This window comes from Dromiciops gliroides, chromosome 3 (genome assembly GCF_019393635.1).
Source record: "Dromiciops gliroides isolate mDroGli1 chromosome 3, mDroGli1.pri, whole genome shotgun sequence".
In the NCBI taxonomy this organism is placed as follows: domain Eukaryota; kingdom Metazoa; phylum Chordata; class Mammalia; order Microbiotheria; family Microbiotheriidae; genus Dromiciops; species Dromiciops gliroides.
The window spans coordinates 83,691,070-83,706,028 of record NC_057863.1 but is presented as its reverse complement, the minus strand read 5'-3'; the positions used below and the strand labels follow the sequence as shown (position 1 = coordinate 83,706,028).

At 36.2% G+C, this 14,959-nt stretch overlaps 1 protein-coding gene across 1 annotated transcript in view; it reads right to left on the bottom strand.

Annotated features, from left to right (window-relative positions):
* Positions 1-918: 918 nt before the first annotated feature.
* INO80D (INO80 complex subunit D) overlaps positions 919-14,959 on the bottom strand; it is an 81,790-nt gene continuing 67,749 nt past the window's right edge. The window contains 2 exon segments of the mRNA XM_043997294.1: positions 919-13,382; positions 14,492-14,649. Coding sequence (XP_043853229.1) covers positions 12,220-13,382; positions 14,492-14,649 — 1,321 coding nt within the window. The 3' untranslated portion in view covers positions 919-12,219.

Sequence of the window (14,959 nt, the reverse complement as noted above, 5' to 3'; positions counted from 1 at the left end):
TTAAAAGGCAGTCACTTGGAAGAGGAATTAAACATGATTCTACTTAGACAAAGAACCAGGAACAATGGGGCAGCAGTGGGGAAGAAGAAAATTTAGGCTTTATGTCAAGAAAAACTTACTTGCCACGTAAAGGGCCGCTTTGGGAAGAAGTAAGTGTCCTCTCCCCTGCGATTTCTGAACACAGTATCAATGTTCACTTGTTGGGAATGTCACAAAGAAGGTTCTTGTTCAAATACAGGATGGATTGGATGAGGTCTCTTGCAACTCGGACACTCGGGGACTTCCATAGAGGCTTAACTTTTATATGGGGTTTGGTTTTTGAAATGGACACAAAAGCTTCCCACACAAAGAAAAGGAAGTGTAGAGAAGTTTTCCAATCAATAAACAGTTACAATTAGAAGTAGATGGAAAGCAAGCTCTTTTGCATCATCCTTGAATGTTGAGGTTGTATCTTGAGAGAAAAAATCATTTCTGTCTTTGGCCATGCAGCCTTTCCAGTCAATCTTGTACCTGTGGAAATCCTGTGGAAATCCAGGAGGTGTGGTTTTCTGACAAAGTAAACTTTGGGGATATTTATGTATGTAGGCAATAAAATAGTTTCAGGAAGGAACAGTAACTTATGTTAGATTTCAAGGTTAGAAACAATAAAGAAAAGTGTTGCAACATCATTAAGTTAGTCACCAAATAATAAATAAATTAATGTTAATTCAATCATAGAGGCATGAATAAAAATAGCAGACAAGCTTACAGAAAAAAAAATAAAATTGAAAGTTACTATCTGTGCCCGGAGTATACTATATGATACAAGACAGTAGTGCATTGCCCAATATTTAAGAATGCAGTAGATAAATATCAACTTACATGAATTCCCCAGTAATGGAAATTACACCAAAGTAAAACAAGGCTATTTCACAGCAAGATTTATTAATACATCCAAAAGAAAGAAAGAAAAATCATTTTGTCACACTATATACAGATAATACATACAGTGTTTTATACACATATTACATCGGTTTTTACACAAGAAAAATATACATAAAAATGTAAACTTTTGTATACAAAAACCCTTAAACAAATTAAACAAGGACCAGATAACAAAAGGAGACCAATCCATTATTATTTCATCAAATTTTTTAAATGGTCATACAGTACATTCATTGAGATATATATGGAAAATGTGAGCCAACTCTTTCTGTTTAAAGGGAAAATACAAACCAGAAGCCTACCTGCTCCTAAAATGTGGTCCTCCAGCACACCTGCTTTGAAAGCCATTGGTGTGAATTTTGATCAGAACTGGGGGCTCTGGCCAAAAAACCATTTCTCTCCTCATCTTGCTCCCACCCATTGTTTAAAAGCGGTCTCTGCAGAAACAAATGGCATCAGGCTCTTGTGCATACTAACTAAGCTTTCAGCCACTACTAATACAGAGGAGAACTGAAGTTTGTATGTTCCCTTTAAGCAGTTATTGTTTTTCTTTTCTGTGAGCATTTTCGATGTATGGCATGTTAGCAAACTTTGTGTGCCAAGGTGAAAGGGGACAATGAAAAAAGAAGGACTGGGGGAAAGGACTGCTAGTCCTTGCTACCGTGCAGCTACTTTAAAAAAGAAAGAAAGAAAGAAAGAAAATGAAAGTGTGCAAGCTGTCGTTCACTGTTCCATATGTGCTGCCTCCTATCGGATTCCCCACTGTAACTGGTTCATATTCTACAGCATTCTAGCAGCTAAACAACTACCACAAGGCTCTGTGTTGTAAGGCTGCTTCTGATATCTGGCTGTGGCTAGGCTAACTTTTCAAATGACAGGAACACGAACCTCTCTAGGACAGTCTTAAGGTAGACTCTTAGTCAAGTCCACTGCTTTCTGTAATGTCTTGAAATTTACGATTGTCCATCTACCATTTTTTTCTCTATTATGTCTTGAGGAGGTAATCTGTTCTGCCATTCAATCACAAAATCAAATGGCAATTAAGAATTTTCTTAACGTTCTTGCAATCGGCATGATAAATCACTGAAAAACACTTGAGGCTGTGGGTCTAACGAAGAGTTAGGCCTATGTCCAGTATGAACAGTCTCAAAAATTCCTTTAACAGAATTCTTAGTGAAGATACTTTATATTAAATAAATGAAAGGCTCGCTTCAGACAGCTTCATGAGAAATCCACACTCTCTAAGGTGTATTTTGAGCAAGGCTAGGTAACAATGAGGTGATATTTTCTCCCTGCAGCAGGAGGAGAATATTTAACTCTCCTCAGTCAAATCAATTTTAGTTATCATTATATATTAATGAAATAAACAGGCAACCAATGGTGGACCACTATTGATCTAGGGGATAGTAGACAAAGTGTACTAAAGGAAAGGTTAGGGTGTCTTTGTAATTGAAATGACCAGACTGGTTGTAGCACATCTCTGTTTCAGAGACAGGAAAAACCACACAAGTTCTTCAAGTGCACCTCCAGCTCTCTCTCACTCCCTTTGAACAGATGACAACTTTTAGGACCGCTTCCCTTGCAATTTAATTTATAACAACGACAAATAAGGAAACAAAATAATAATAAATAAATAATTTCCCAATGACTTTTAGATGATTTAAAATTTAAAATTTTTTTTAAATAATTTTTTAATAATGTTACATTTTTGACAGTTTGTTACATACACCTGCCACTGCAGGGACAATATTCTAGTAGGGGCAGCATTTTGCTAAATGTAAAAAATTGCCATCCAAAACTCATACATATACATGTGTATATACAGTATATCCACACTACTTATATACATATATTAATATACATATGCATGAGTATATATCAGGAGAACAATTATTCATTGTCTCTGAGTATCTATATATTCACTCACATAATATATACTAAAGACATACTGTGTGAGTATATATGCTCATATATGTACACATGCTCCAACATGTATATATACACTTTGTTTCGTGTGTGCATAAGAGTTTAGAAGGCACAATTATAAATGGATGTAAGTTTTCTATAAAACTGCAGCAAAGATAAAACTCAATGTCACTATCATGAGACTATCAAAGGCCATATTGCCAAGAATTTATCATATAAGAATGAGATTTCACTAGAAGAGATGAGAATTTAAAGAGCAATTATAACATGAATTAAAGTATGGGTTAGCCACAGATTTTAAGAGGCTTACATGTGGTTGAGTAGGTTTTTAACTGTCACTGAAAAAGAAAGTGAAAGTGGCAAGTTAACTACAATGTGAACCGAAATTTTCAAATGCCAAATGAACAAAAGAATAAAGGAGGGAATAAACATGTTTTCTCTACAGACACTACTGTAACTTATAAAAAGCTTTAACTATTACAATTCTTACTCTTTTAGCAACAACTTTAAAAAATGTTCTAGATAAAATTCCTAAATAGGTGGGACATTTTTTCAGACAGACAGAATTTAAACCCACCTTTCCAAATCTGTGCAGTGTATGCTATTGAGACCTAAGTTTTCTAGGAAACCTCTGAAATAAAGGCCTTTTAAAGGAACAAACAACAGTGATATCAATAAAAGACGGGGTGGTTAAACCAAATGCTTTGGGCTAGAATGGAAGTAATTAAAGTGAGAGGAGCATTGAAGTTTGGCTTTTAAATGATGAAAGTGAACAATAGTTGGTGGTGATGGTAATAAGGATCAAGGAAATGGACAATAGAAATAATTTTTATAGGGTATGAATTGATTATAAACAGAAATAAGACTATAATTCGAAGGACTTCTATCCTAGGGAGTTATGGTGATGTGCCCTAGATAGTCATTTTGTCTGGTTTACAGTTTCATCTTAGAACCCCACCGCTGACGTATTAATCTTGTTAACAAAGGCTATTTCTCTATTATACACACACTTTTGGGGAAATATATGTATATAGCTCTATCTATATACACACATATACATACGTGTCTATATAGATTTAGATTATACAAATGTATAAATAAACATAATACTTTTTCATCTTTCCATTGACAAGGGCAAGTTTACATTCAGCAAAGTGCCACCACATCTGATATACACATCTCTGTACAAATATACATTAAAAGGGTCTTTTTCCCTTCACTGATGAATGGGGAATTTATTTTGGTAAATCCCATTACAAACAACTGAAGGGAGAATGGCACCAGTACAAACTCTCCTCTTTCATTTGCATGCTTATGTACAAGAAATATGCAGGAAACAAATTTAGAAAAAAAAATCCACAGAGAGAGTGAACTTGGGAGATGCTGGAAAAGTACAACTGTAAGAAGAACCACATACAGAGCTTTTCTAGGTTTTGACTGCATTTAAGTAAATGTGGCTTCAAAAATCAAATGACAAATATCTGTGTATTATGAGAAGCTGTTTTAAAAGATTTTTAAAATACATGATTTCATTATTAAAAACATGAATGAAAAATTCAGTAACATCTATGGTTTTAGTTACTTCAGACTGCTGTATATTACAGTGAAGTATAACAGAATAATGACTTTAAAAACCAAAATAAATAGGAATGTCTCTTCTAAAGTTAACTCTTAGATAAAGGTCTAAGAGAAAGCATCATCATCCCCTTGGACAAAATATGGGAAATAAAATTGTCCTAAATTCAAAATGGATACGCCAGTTGAGATAAAAATATGTTTAAAGGAATTTAAACTCTTCCTAGCTTTGAAGCATAGTGAAATGATCCCACCAACTCCTTAGGAAAACAAAGCAGTTACCTATGAAAATGGCATTATTAAAAAAAAATGCCTACCACAATACTTTTCAAATCAAAATGTTGGGCAATATTTTCAAAGTCAGAGAATAAAGTAATTTACTATTAACTTAAAAATTTACAACGGATATCTGGTCCCACTACCCCACAATAAAATACAGGTAACACCTCATTTCCTCTCTCTCATTTAAAAAAAAAAAAAAAAGGAGGGGACAGAAGGGTGTCTTAGAGCCTGGTATTTCTCATGCCATTTTTAAAAAATGGAGCACAATGCAAGTCAATCAAAAGGTTTAAAATAAAATGCACATGATATCAGAGCTAGCCTTTTAACATAACATAATAAAGAATTTGGTGTATTTATACAATAGCGACAATGAGAAAATAAGTCCAATCCCCTCAACTAAATAAATCATATTTCTACAATACATTCCATCACCTTGTGTTGCTACTTTTCTCTATTTTACCCTACATACACATTCATCTCTCTCTCACACACACACATACACACACACACACACACTCCCCCAATGCATATTTTTGCATGTGTGTAAAACACAAATACATACATGCACACAAGTAATTTAATTCTATTTTTAAGTCACAGTGGGAATTCCTTAGTGAGGAGGGGTAAAAGTTCCTGAATAAGACACTGAGAACATCTAGATTTGACATTTTCTCTCTTTTTGATTTCCCAACTTACAGAATGAACTGTAAATCAAAGAATAAATCCATAGGAAAAAAAAAGAGGTCTTACAAACTTAGTTCACAATTCCAGCTACAGTAGTTGGAGTTTTTATTTGATCTATGTATTTCTATTTACCCTGTAACTAAGCTTCTAGCCGTCTTAAGTGTAAACCACGATCATTTACTAAAGAATGAAATACTCAAGAATTCTATGAGCAGTAATAAATGGGCTAAAAGATGTTCTACATTTTGAGGCTGCAGGATACCATTTTATTTTATATATCTGCAAGGTAGCAAAGAATAGCTATACACCTTGACACGGCAGAGATCCAGTGTAAAAAGGTGCTTCACTAGTTTGTTTTTCACCAAAAAAAAAAAAAAAAGCTTGTATATAATTTTATAGCTATTAAAACACATAGGAAACATAATTCATTACACTCAATACAGCTTTAGTATAAAACTTATAATTTATGAGGTGATGTTAATAGCATAAATTAATATACCTTTTTCTCTTAAAATCTACAATAAGTATTCTGAAAGCTCATTGGGGAAGGGAACTTTTAAATAAAACTTTTAAAGCTGAGCGTGATGGAAAAATATTCTGTATGCTGAAATTGAGATGAGAGCCCCAAGGAGAAAGAAAGAGTCCCTAGGAAAGCACTGTGGACTACAAAACTCAATGTGTTTTCTCTTTCTTGCGCTCTCTTTGATGATATTCTACCTTTATTTTCTTTTAAAAACTATTTAGTTTTTTGTTTTTTATTAAATTGCCCTTATTTCCACAAGGAATCCCTGAGACATACTCAAACTGTACAGTGAAAATAATCATCACTGTTCAGAGGAACTGGTTCAACCCATCCAAGCAGATGAAGATACTATCAACAAGTATCAAACTTTCCATCATTGCAGCATTGATCCACTGGAACCAACTGTACCTTAATGCTGAAGATTGGAGTCATTTCAGGGCAAATCAGTCTACTCCCAAAGTAAAAGCAATGGTGTGGCATTTAGCTGCATTGAAGCCTTCTGCACTGCATGCTGAAAATTTTCCATGGGGAACTCTGGGTGCATATAGAGCTTACTTCAGTGGTCCCCAGCTTTAAAAAAAAAAAAGTGAAAGATGTTTCTATTACTCAGACCAGAATAAGGTATAGCTCATACACTATGTGTATGTGTTTCATTATTGAGAAGTGGGCAGAGGCAAGTAGGCAGAAGAGAAAGAAAAGAACTGTGCTATCTTAAATAGATTATTTATAGATTTCTAAGTTTTTCTCATATAGATTTTTCTGTAGACTAAATTCTAGAAGATCAAAAAACATGTCAGACAAAATAGCCCAAATCCCCCAGTGATAGGAGATGATGGATAAAAAAGGAAATGATGCCATATTCTCCCTCCAAATTGCCATATAGAATATATTTCCTTCTACCAAGTATAAGACACATAACACCTTATTATTAACACCAAGGTACCAAGAGATCTGAAGCAGGTGATGCCACAAAAAATGAAAGCAGTGAAGAAAGCCAACAACCAAAAGAAGAGTAAAATGTTTGCTGTTTAGAAAAAATCTCCCTGAAGTTGATTCATATTTAGCATTTACTGACAAAGTAACTGACAATAAGGAGAAGAATCCACATTGCCATGTATTTCTGGGGTTTTTTCCTAAGTAAATGTTTGAAGGAAAAACAACAGAGCTACATGAACAAACTCAGCTCCTTTCTAGTATGCCAGTAAAAATCCATGGAGAGCTATTCTTTCTAAAATAGTCAGTTACTTGAAACATGGATTTTCTCTTGGCCACATTTTAAATGATGGGTTTGAATCATAAAATGTTATCCTATTAAGAAATAGTTAAATGGTTCTACTTATATGTAAGACTGACAGAAAGGACAACTGCTTCCAAATTGAACTAAAACATCTACTCTATTTCTGTGCTGTCATATATATATATATAGTGTGTATGTGTATACACACATGCATGTATATGTATGTACAGACACACATACACCTACATACATATGAGTGATAACTTTCTCTTTCAGTCAGGAGAAAATTACTCCAAAAAGAATATTCTGTCGGTCAGACATTCAATCTAAACATCTAATATAGGGAAGCCTTTCCACTTAATCACAACTACTTCATTTTGCATCATTCTGACTACCCTAAAACCCCAACCTTTGGTGTAGTCTGAAGGGCCATGGAGAAAAGGCAGACACACATGAAACTTGTTGAATGTGACTAGATTTTCTTTTGAAGGTATCCTTAGAAATGTTCCACAAAACCCTAGGGTTCTGTAAGCGACATTTAGAAAAGGACTATATTTAAGGCCTTAAAATACACCAGATTCAAGACTTTTGGCATACTTCATTTACAAAGGAAAGGGCAAGAGCTAGAGGGGACAGGAGGAAGAAAACAGATTACAGACATTAAAAGTTAAAAGAAAAGATGATTAATTTAAATGGATTGCAAAATTACTGAACAATTAGTGTTGTAAATCTTCCTACCTGTCCTTTTTGCAAGCACTTTATACACATTTTACTCAAAATTGGTACAAACAGCTATTGTTTTATTCCTGCCACCACTAATACTTGCTCTTAAATGTTGTTCAAGATCTCATAAAGGATGAGGGAAGTTTCTAATAATGAAATATCTATGATTTCAAAATTGCTATGACTATAATTTCTTGTACACATGTTCCCAAAGTTTATAGTTCCAATTTATACGGCTGGTTGGTCCGACTCACAAGTAAGATAAATTCTTTGATATAAGCAATTATTCAAGAGGAAAACGGAACTGAAGGGACACCAATATGCAGCAAATATTTTAATTTTCTTACCTTTTAATGAATAAAACTTCTCTCTATGGATTAACGTAATCATAGGCTGAAAATGAGCTCAAGTTTAGTGTCATTAAAGAAAACAATACTGATCATTCTGAACTTTCTAGTTTGAGACTCACTGAGTTTTTAAGTATGCAATTAACTACATAAACATTTCCTTGGAAGAAATTAATTCCCTACAGAATTACTGGGTGAAGAAAAAAGCTGTTAGCTTTCTTTAGATTTAAACTACAAGCTATACCACCACCAAAACCAAAACAAAATAAAACAAACAAAAAACACACAACACTTCTTACTTGATCTCCATATCTATTACCTTTTTTTTTCAATAAATTAAAGTTTTCTCATGGAGGGGCATTTTATATATATGCCACATTGCTTGCCAACATGAAATTGCTCAGAAAAGTTATTTACAAGCAATTTTCCCACATGTGGTAGGTTATTCTAGAAAATAATCCTTCACTATATAACCTACAGAACAAATATTAGAAAAATCCTTCCATTGCATAGTCTGTTAGTTGGTGGGTTAAGTGTAACCGCCATTCAATATTGTGAACAACTGTATACTAGCGACATAACCTACCCAGATGTGCAAAATGCTAAGCCAATTCCACAGAGGAAATGAAATAGTATTTTAAGTCAAATAATAATAATTATTATTGTGTGGGGGTAATAAAGGAGAGAAAATACAACTTTTCTTCAGATGCTATTAGATAAGTAATCTAATACACAAGCAGAAGATAGCATACATTGAAATGGTGATTCTGACTTCTACAGCATAGGATACTTCCATTAACTGCAGCAATTCTGTAAACGAAATCAGTATGAACTGTACCTAACTGGCCTTTACAAATGGTCCCAAACCACTGCAGAAATAAAGCGACTCTTTTTGTGTCATGGTATTTATTCTACTATGCATTGTGTACCTCAGTCTAAAATACCAGCAATTTTCCACCCAAAGAGGACCATATTCCTAATGTAAGATTTGCTTTTAATGCCAGTATTACCTCTAAACATTCCATAGAAGTAGTTAATTTTTAGATTTTCAGAATGAAAAAAAGAAAAAAAGCTTTACTTCATTGTTTTCATATAAATAAATATATCTACCAAGAGATTAAAATTGCTACACTGACTCTTTGGCAAGAGGGTAATTGTTCTAGCCTCTTGGTATTATAGAAATGTACTTCTCTTTTCAACCAAGGGAACAATCCAGGCAAATGGCAAGAGCAAATCAAATCAAAAGCTATGTAATCTTTCAACTGGGTGAGATGAGAGGAAAAGGAATACTTGCACTGTCTTTGACCCTGCACCAGTGCTTTCTAAAGGTGTTCCTCCCTCTGGCCTCAGCACGGGGGACTACTTGAACACTAATTTACTCGAAATTTTTGGTGTGAAGCTATAACTGGCAACATTCCTGACCATGGCATGCCTCCTTACTAGAAAGCAGAAAAGGGCTTTTCAATGCACACAAAACAGAGAACTGCAAACAACATAATGTGCAATTTACTGCAGGTTTTGTTAACTGAAGAGTTTTAAGCAGCCAGTGCACAGGACAAAGAGCCAGGATAGATAAAATTCCAATCTATGATGACAATGATTAGAAACTTCCCTTTGCTCAGAAAGGAGAATGAGGAAGACATGTTATTTTGCTATAAGCTTTCATTAGTACACAATGGGAACTAAGTGAAACCAATGGGAATGGATGGCAATTATCCAATGATGTTTGAGTTTGTACTAAAAATCAGAAAATAGTCCCGAATACTAAATGATATTTTCTGAGCCAAGGTTAACTACCCATAATCATCCCTATATGTACAGTAAGGAAAGCTCACTAACATAAGGTTCACTGATGAAAAGCTGTCAACTTATCTATCTTCCTCACCTTTGCAGAATAAATTTATGGTGAAAAATCTTGCTTCAAAACATAATTTATAATTTAGAAATTTCTCAATCTGAAGAAAAGACAAAGCTATTCAAAAAATAAATCTTCCAACCAATTTTTCATGATTAAAAAAATTAAATACATTACAAACATTTTCTTTTTGGCCCATAAAAGTAAGAGTTCAATAAATACTTGTTTTAAAAGTAGGGCATATAAGGATTAAAAACAGTTATGACATTTCCCCTCCATAAGCTCAGGCACATGGTTTCAGCACAATACATGCTGATCACTGCCGTTCCTTTAAAAAGCAAAGAAAAGAAGCTTCCAAAAGAAGGGAGTGGCTAAAACTAGCATGGCATAAAGAGATACACACATGAAGTAGGAAAATAGATCCAAAACTTCACTTATTTGGAAGGAATTCAATTCAAACATTCCCTGACTCAAAGGAACCTAATGTCCCACCTCACTAAAGGATATGCTCTACCTGGGTTGGTTTGTGGGTTTTTTTTAAATATATAAATTAAACTAGATTCAATAATAAACAGCCAATAACCTATCTCATGGGATGGTGAAACCTCTCTGCAAAAAAGCGGAAGCAGATTGCTTTTTGATTTCTTTCATCACACATCTCAAAGACACAAAAGCAGGCAACAAGGAACCCTTATATGTAATTTTATAGTCACTAAATTACTAAATCACCCAGTATTTTAATACAACTAATCATGAATAAACCTATAATTTTGAAAAATTTTCCCAAACCAATTTTGAACTTCCTTTGCAAAGAGAACACCACACAAGTCCAATTCTACTTACACTAACAAATCCAAATTGACTTGCACCTAAGTATTTAAATTATTTGAATAAAATTAGGAGGTAGGTGAATTTAAGAATAATTTCTAATATCTGGGTTTGCTTTAACAAAAACTATCAGTGTACCCCTCAGTTATTACAATTATTTCATAATAGGAACATTGATTTCATAAGTGTCTTCAACATTTTACAACTCCTACTAAAAAGTCACAACTAAGAAAATGAAAAAATTCTAAAGCAATAGATGGCTTAAGGAATTCATAGATTCCCAATTTTTGAAATCCATTTGACTTATCCTGCTTTGCACACCAAAATAATTTCTTCAGTTACTTCTGGCAAATAGATTTCATGAAAAGGATTGAAAAACAAATGCTAGCCTAACAATAAATGCTGCTATGAGGCCACAGAAACCTTATAATAATTCTGGCCACTTTTTCCTGGGACTCTTAAGTCTCTCATTCTGTTTACCAATCAATCTTTGCCTTTGACTCTTTTCTTCCTTGGGCTCCTAACCTTCAGAAGAAAAAGCTGCTGATTACAAAAGTGCAACTCACACAAACAGGTCACTTCCCTCACTAATCAATAAATCCAAGTTAACACACAGTAGGAAAGAATGATGGATTTCAGTAAGGTTGGGAATTGGGGAAAAGGAGGAAAGTAAGCAAAAACCTCTTTTCCTTATTAGAAAAATACAGGACAATTGCTTCCTGCCTATACATTCATACACACAAGCACACATGGACAAACATACACAGAGGAGGTCAAAAGCCATTTTTCTCTTCTTGAGCACTGTCCTACTTCAGAATGGAGCTCTAGTCTCAATGCAGTGTTTCAGCAGACTAGTATTAGGCTAGAGGCCTAACCCACCTCTCCACACCATTAGCTATTTTCTTAAATGGGGACTCAGTAAATTAGCCATCTATCCAGAACCGCCTCTTATAAAATCTGGCAATGGGATGGAAAGTATTGATCTGAACCCTAGGAAGTAGTAAAGGGCACTGGTTATCTGAGGTATCTTCTCATTTCTCAGTCTCACTGCTAAAAATCAATGGCATCCAGTCACTGTGCTGAACCGCTAAGGAAAACGTGAGGGTAACGTGAACCTGTCGGGAGGAAAGGAGCACCGGTGGACAGAGCACACGTGAACACTGAAGCAAGGTTCACTTCAGGGGAACTTCCCGCTGGCCCCGACCTTGTTTTTTAAAATGCTGAAGAAGGGGAAGCGGGAAGGGATGCCTACAGAGGAAACTAAACACAGAAAACACAGGGTCCCCACCTGCCTGCAAACACGCAGACACGCCTCTCAGTTAGGGGCGGTGAAGGGAGAAGATGACTTATTGGTACTGGTAGCAGTGGCACCTGTCACTGTGAAGCCTGTCGGAGGGGCTATCGAGCTGTGGCTGGGCTGCAGGTCCTTCGGAATGCCGCTGTGAGAGCTCAGCTGGTGGCCGAAGGCCGCACTGAACTGAGGGAGCTGCTGCTTGGCGGAGGCCATCAAGTCAGCAGAAGAAGGCCCCATGCCACTAAAGCTGGTCTGCGGTAACCCCGGAAGCACACTCGAGCTGTTAGGGGTCACAGTGGCGAAGGCAGGTTGCGTGGTCTCTGAGTTCGAGGTGGTAGGCGGTGTGGACAGGGAAGTGGAAAGGAGATGTCCATCTGCGCCGAGAAGGTTGCTAAACGGAGATGGGTCCCCCAGGTTGACAGGGAGATTGCCCCAGTGAGTTCTGGGGTTCACCACTCCGCCGAGGGGCACCTCGAGCTGGGTTGGGAGCAAGTGCTGTGACATGATGGGCATTTCTGCTGAGAAGGTAGCTGCCATGCTCTCGCCAGAGAAGGTCGTGGCGTGGGGAGAGGTGATATGATCACTGTAGGGAGACGGCACGTGCTCGCTGTCATAATGGCTTCCGTGGGGCGAGGAGTGTGAATGATCACTGCTGTATTGCTGTCGTGAGGTGATTAGGTCATCTGCCTTGCTCAGCAGCTGGGCAGGGTGTGGCCTCTGGGAGGCATGGCTGCCGTCATGAAGTCCATGAAACTGTCCTGGGAAGGCTCTCTCCCCAAGCGCACTCTGGCTGAGCAGAGTAGCAGAAGTAAGGCCAACGTTGGCTGGGGCAGAGAACTGCCCCTGGATCTGCCCTGCCAGGGGTGTAGGTGGGTTAGACAAGCTAGCAGAACGGAGCAAGTTCTCATCCAGCTCTAGACTAGAGAAATTATCGTGCACGATACGCCCATTCAGCAGCTCCCCTAGGTCTGTGTTAACTTCTCGGCTCAAGGACTGTATTCCTGAAGCTCCAGTACCTGCGGAGAACACCCCAATGCCTCTCTCTGAAAGCTCCTGAACTGGCACACCGTCTGACTGGGTAAGTACTCCAATGGTACTCAGGCACTCAAGGGAAGTTACAGCCTGCAAAGCCCGTTCAAGTTCCTCCGCCTCTTCTGTGGTAGGAAGGAGGTCTCCATTCTTACCTAAGGAAACAAAAGTCACCAAAAGAATCAACCCTGTCACCTGACACCGATGCAACAAATTTAAACTGTTTTAAACCGTCCTCTATTCAAAGACTAGAATGAAATAAAATATTTCCATGAGTTGGACTAGAAAGAGAAAAAAAAAATATTAAATTGTGGAACACAACTCAAATTTTACACTGCCATATGTGAGAATCTATGTCTTCAGCGCATAAAACTAAGCAATCAACCTATTTAATATCAGTTCAAAACTCTTCAGTGTTTACTTGCTCCTGGGCTTTGCATACACCTAGATTATATTAACATCAGAAAACATAGCAAACATAGAAAAAGTTCAGAAGGGAAGGTCCATTCCTAGCTCTTCTATGCTGAGGCTCCTCCACCTGGAGTGGTAGCTGTGAAAAACTAGAACAAAGAAACTGACTTATATATCATGTCGAGACTCATAGATTATATTTTTAAATTATTTTCTTTACTTTCCAATACTCCCCTCTTATCTCCCATGTACTCCCAAAGCTTTCATAAAACTGAAGTCCATGAAACTCTTTTGCTCTGCTTTCTGATGACATTACAAGGAATCTGACTGATCCCAAGGGGGAAAAAAGCCACAATGTAAAAGGCCCACAGAAACATTCAAATGGACATGAAATCAATGAATAAAAAGTTAAATTTTGCAATGTCCAGGAACGGTTCTAAAAAGGACACAATTTTAGTGGAATAAGCAAACATAATTTTTGAAATGTATGTTTCAGCTGAGGTTGGGGTCATAAAGTTAACACAGGTATTCATTTCTTTGGAGATATATAATAAACTATTTTCTAAGATTTAAAATGACTAATTTCAAATGACACTTACAAGGATAACTATCAAACAATGAATCTACCAAAAACAACACTACAGTCATGCATACAACAAATACCACAACTTTTTGAAAGGGTGAAAGCAGCTTTTAGTATTTTGCAGTCTCTAGCTAAAATAAGACACTATTGGTAGTTGGTAAGAATGTTTTAACTACATCTCAAAAAGAAAAAAACCTACTTCCTTTTTAACTTGTTTTCTGAACTTGTTTCCTGAAAAATAAATAGTAAAAAACAAGGAATTAAAAATACCTTCAAAAAAATCAAAATCTTGTAAGTCATCGGGTAGCCGTGGCAGGACATCTGAAAAGTCCTCCTGATTTAATTCCAAGTCATGTGGAATGTCAGTGATCTCATTGGCAATGTCATCAGGCAGCTCGTCAGTACTCAGCTCCGGTGTGGAAGGGCTCCTAGGAGAAGAGAGGAAACAATATTTCTAATTAGTTTCCCACAACTTATGTTTGTTACTAAAACAGATTCATTCATCCTTAGAAAGTTTTCTAATGACATATATTAAAAATTACATTAAATCTGCTCATTTGAAAACTTTTACTGCCTGTCATTTTATTATTATTAAATTTACATAAATACAAGAACAACAAAAGTTAGAAAAATTTGGCCAAGAGAATTTCTTCATATAGAATAGTGATATTAAAAGAAGGGATTTCCACCTGGCTCCCACCATTTAAAAATGTTAGGTTTTTTTGCTTACCTCCTTGG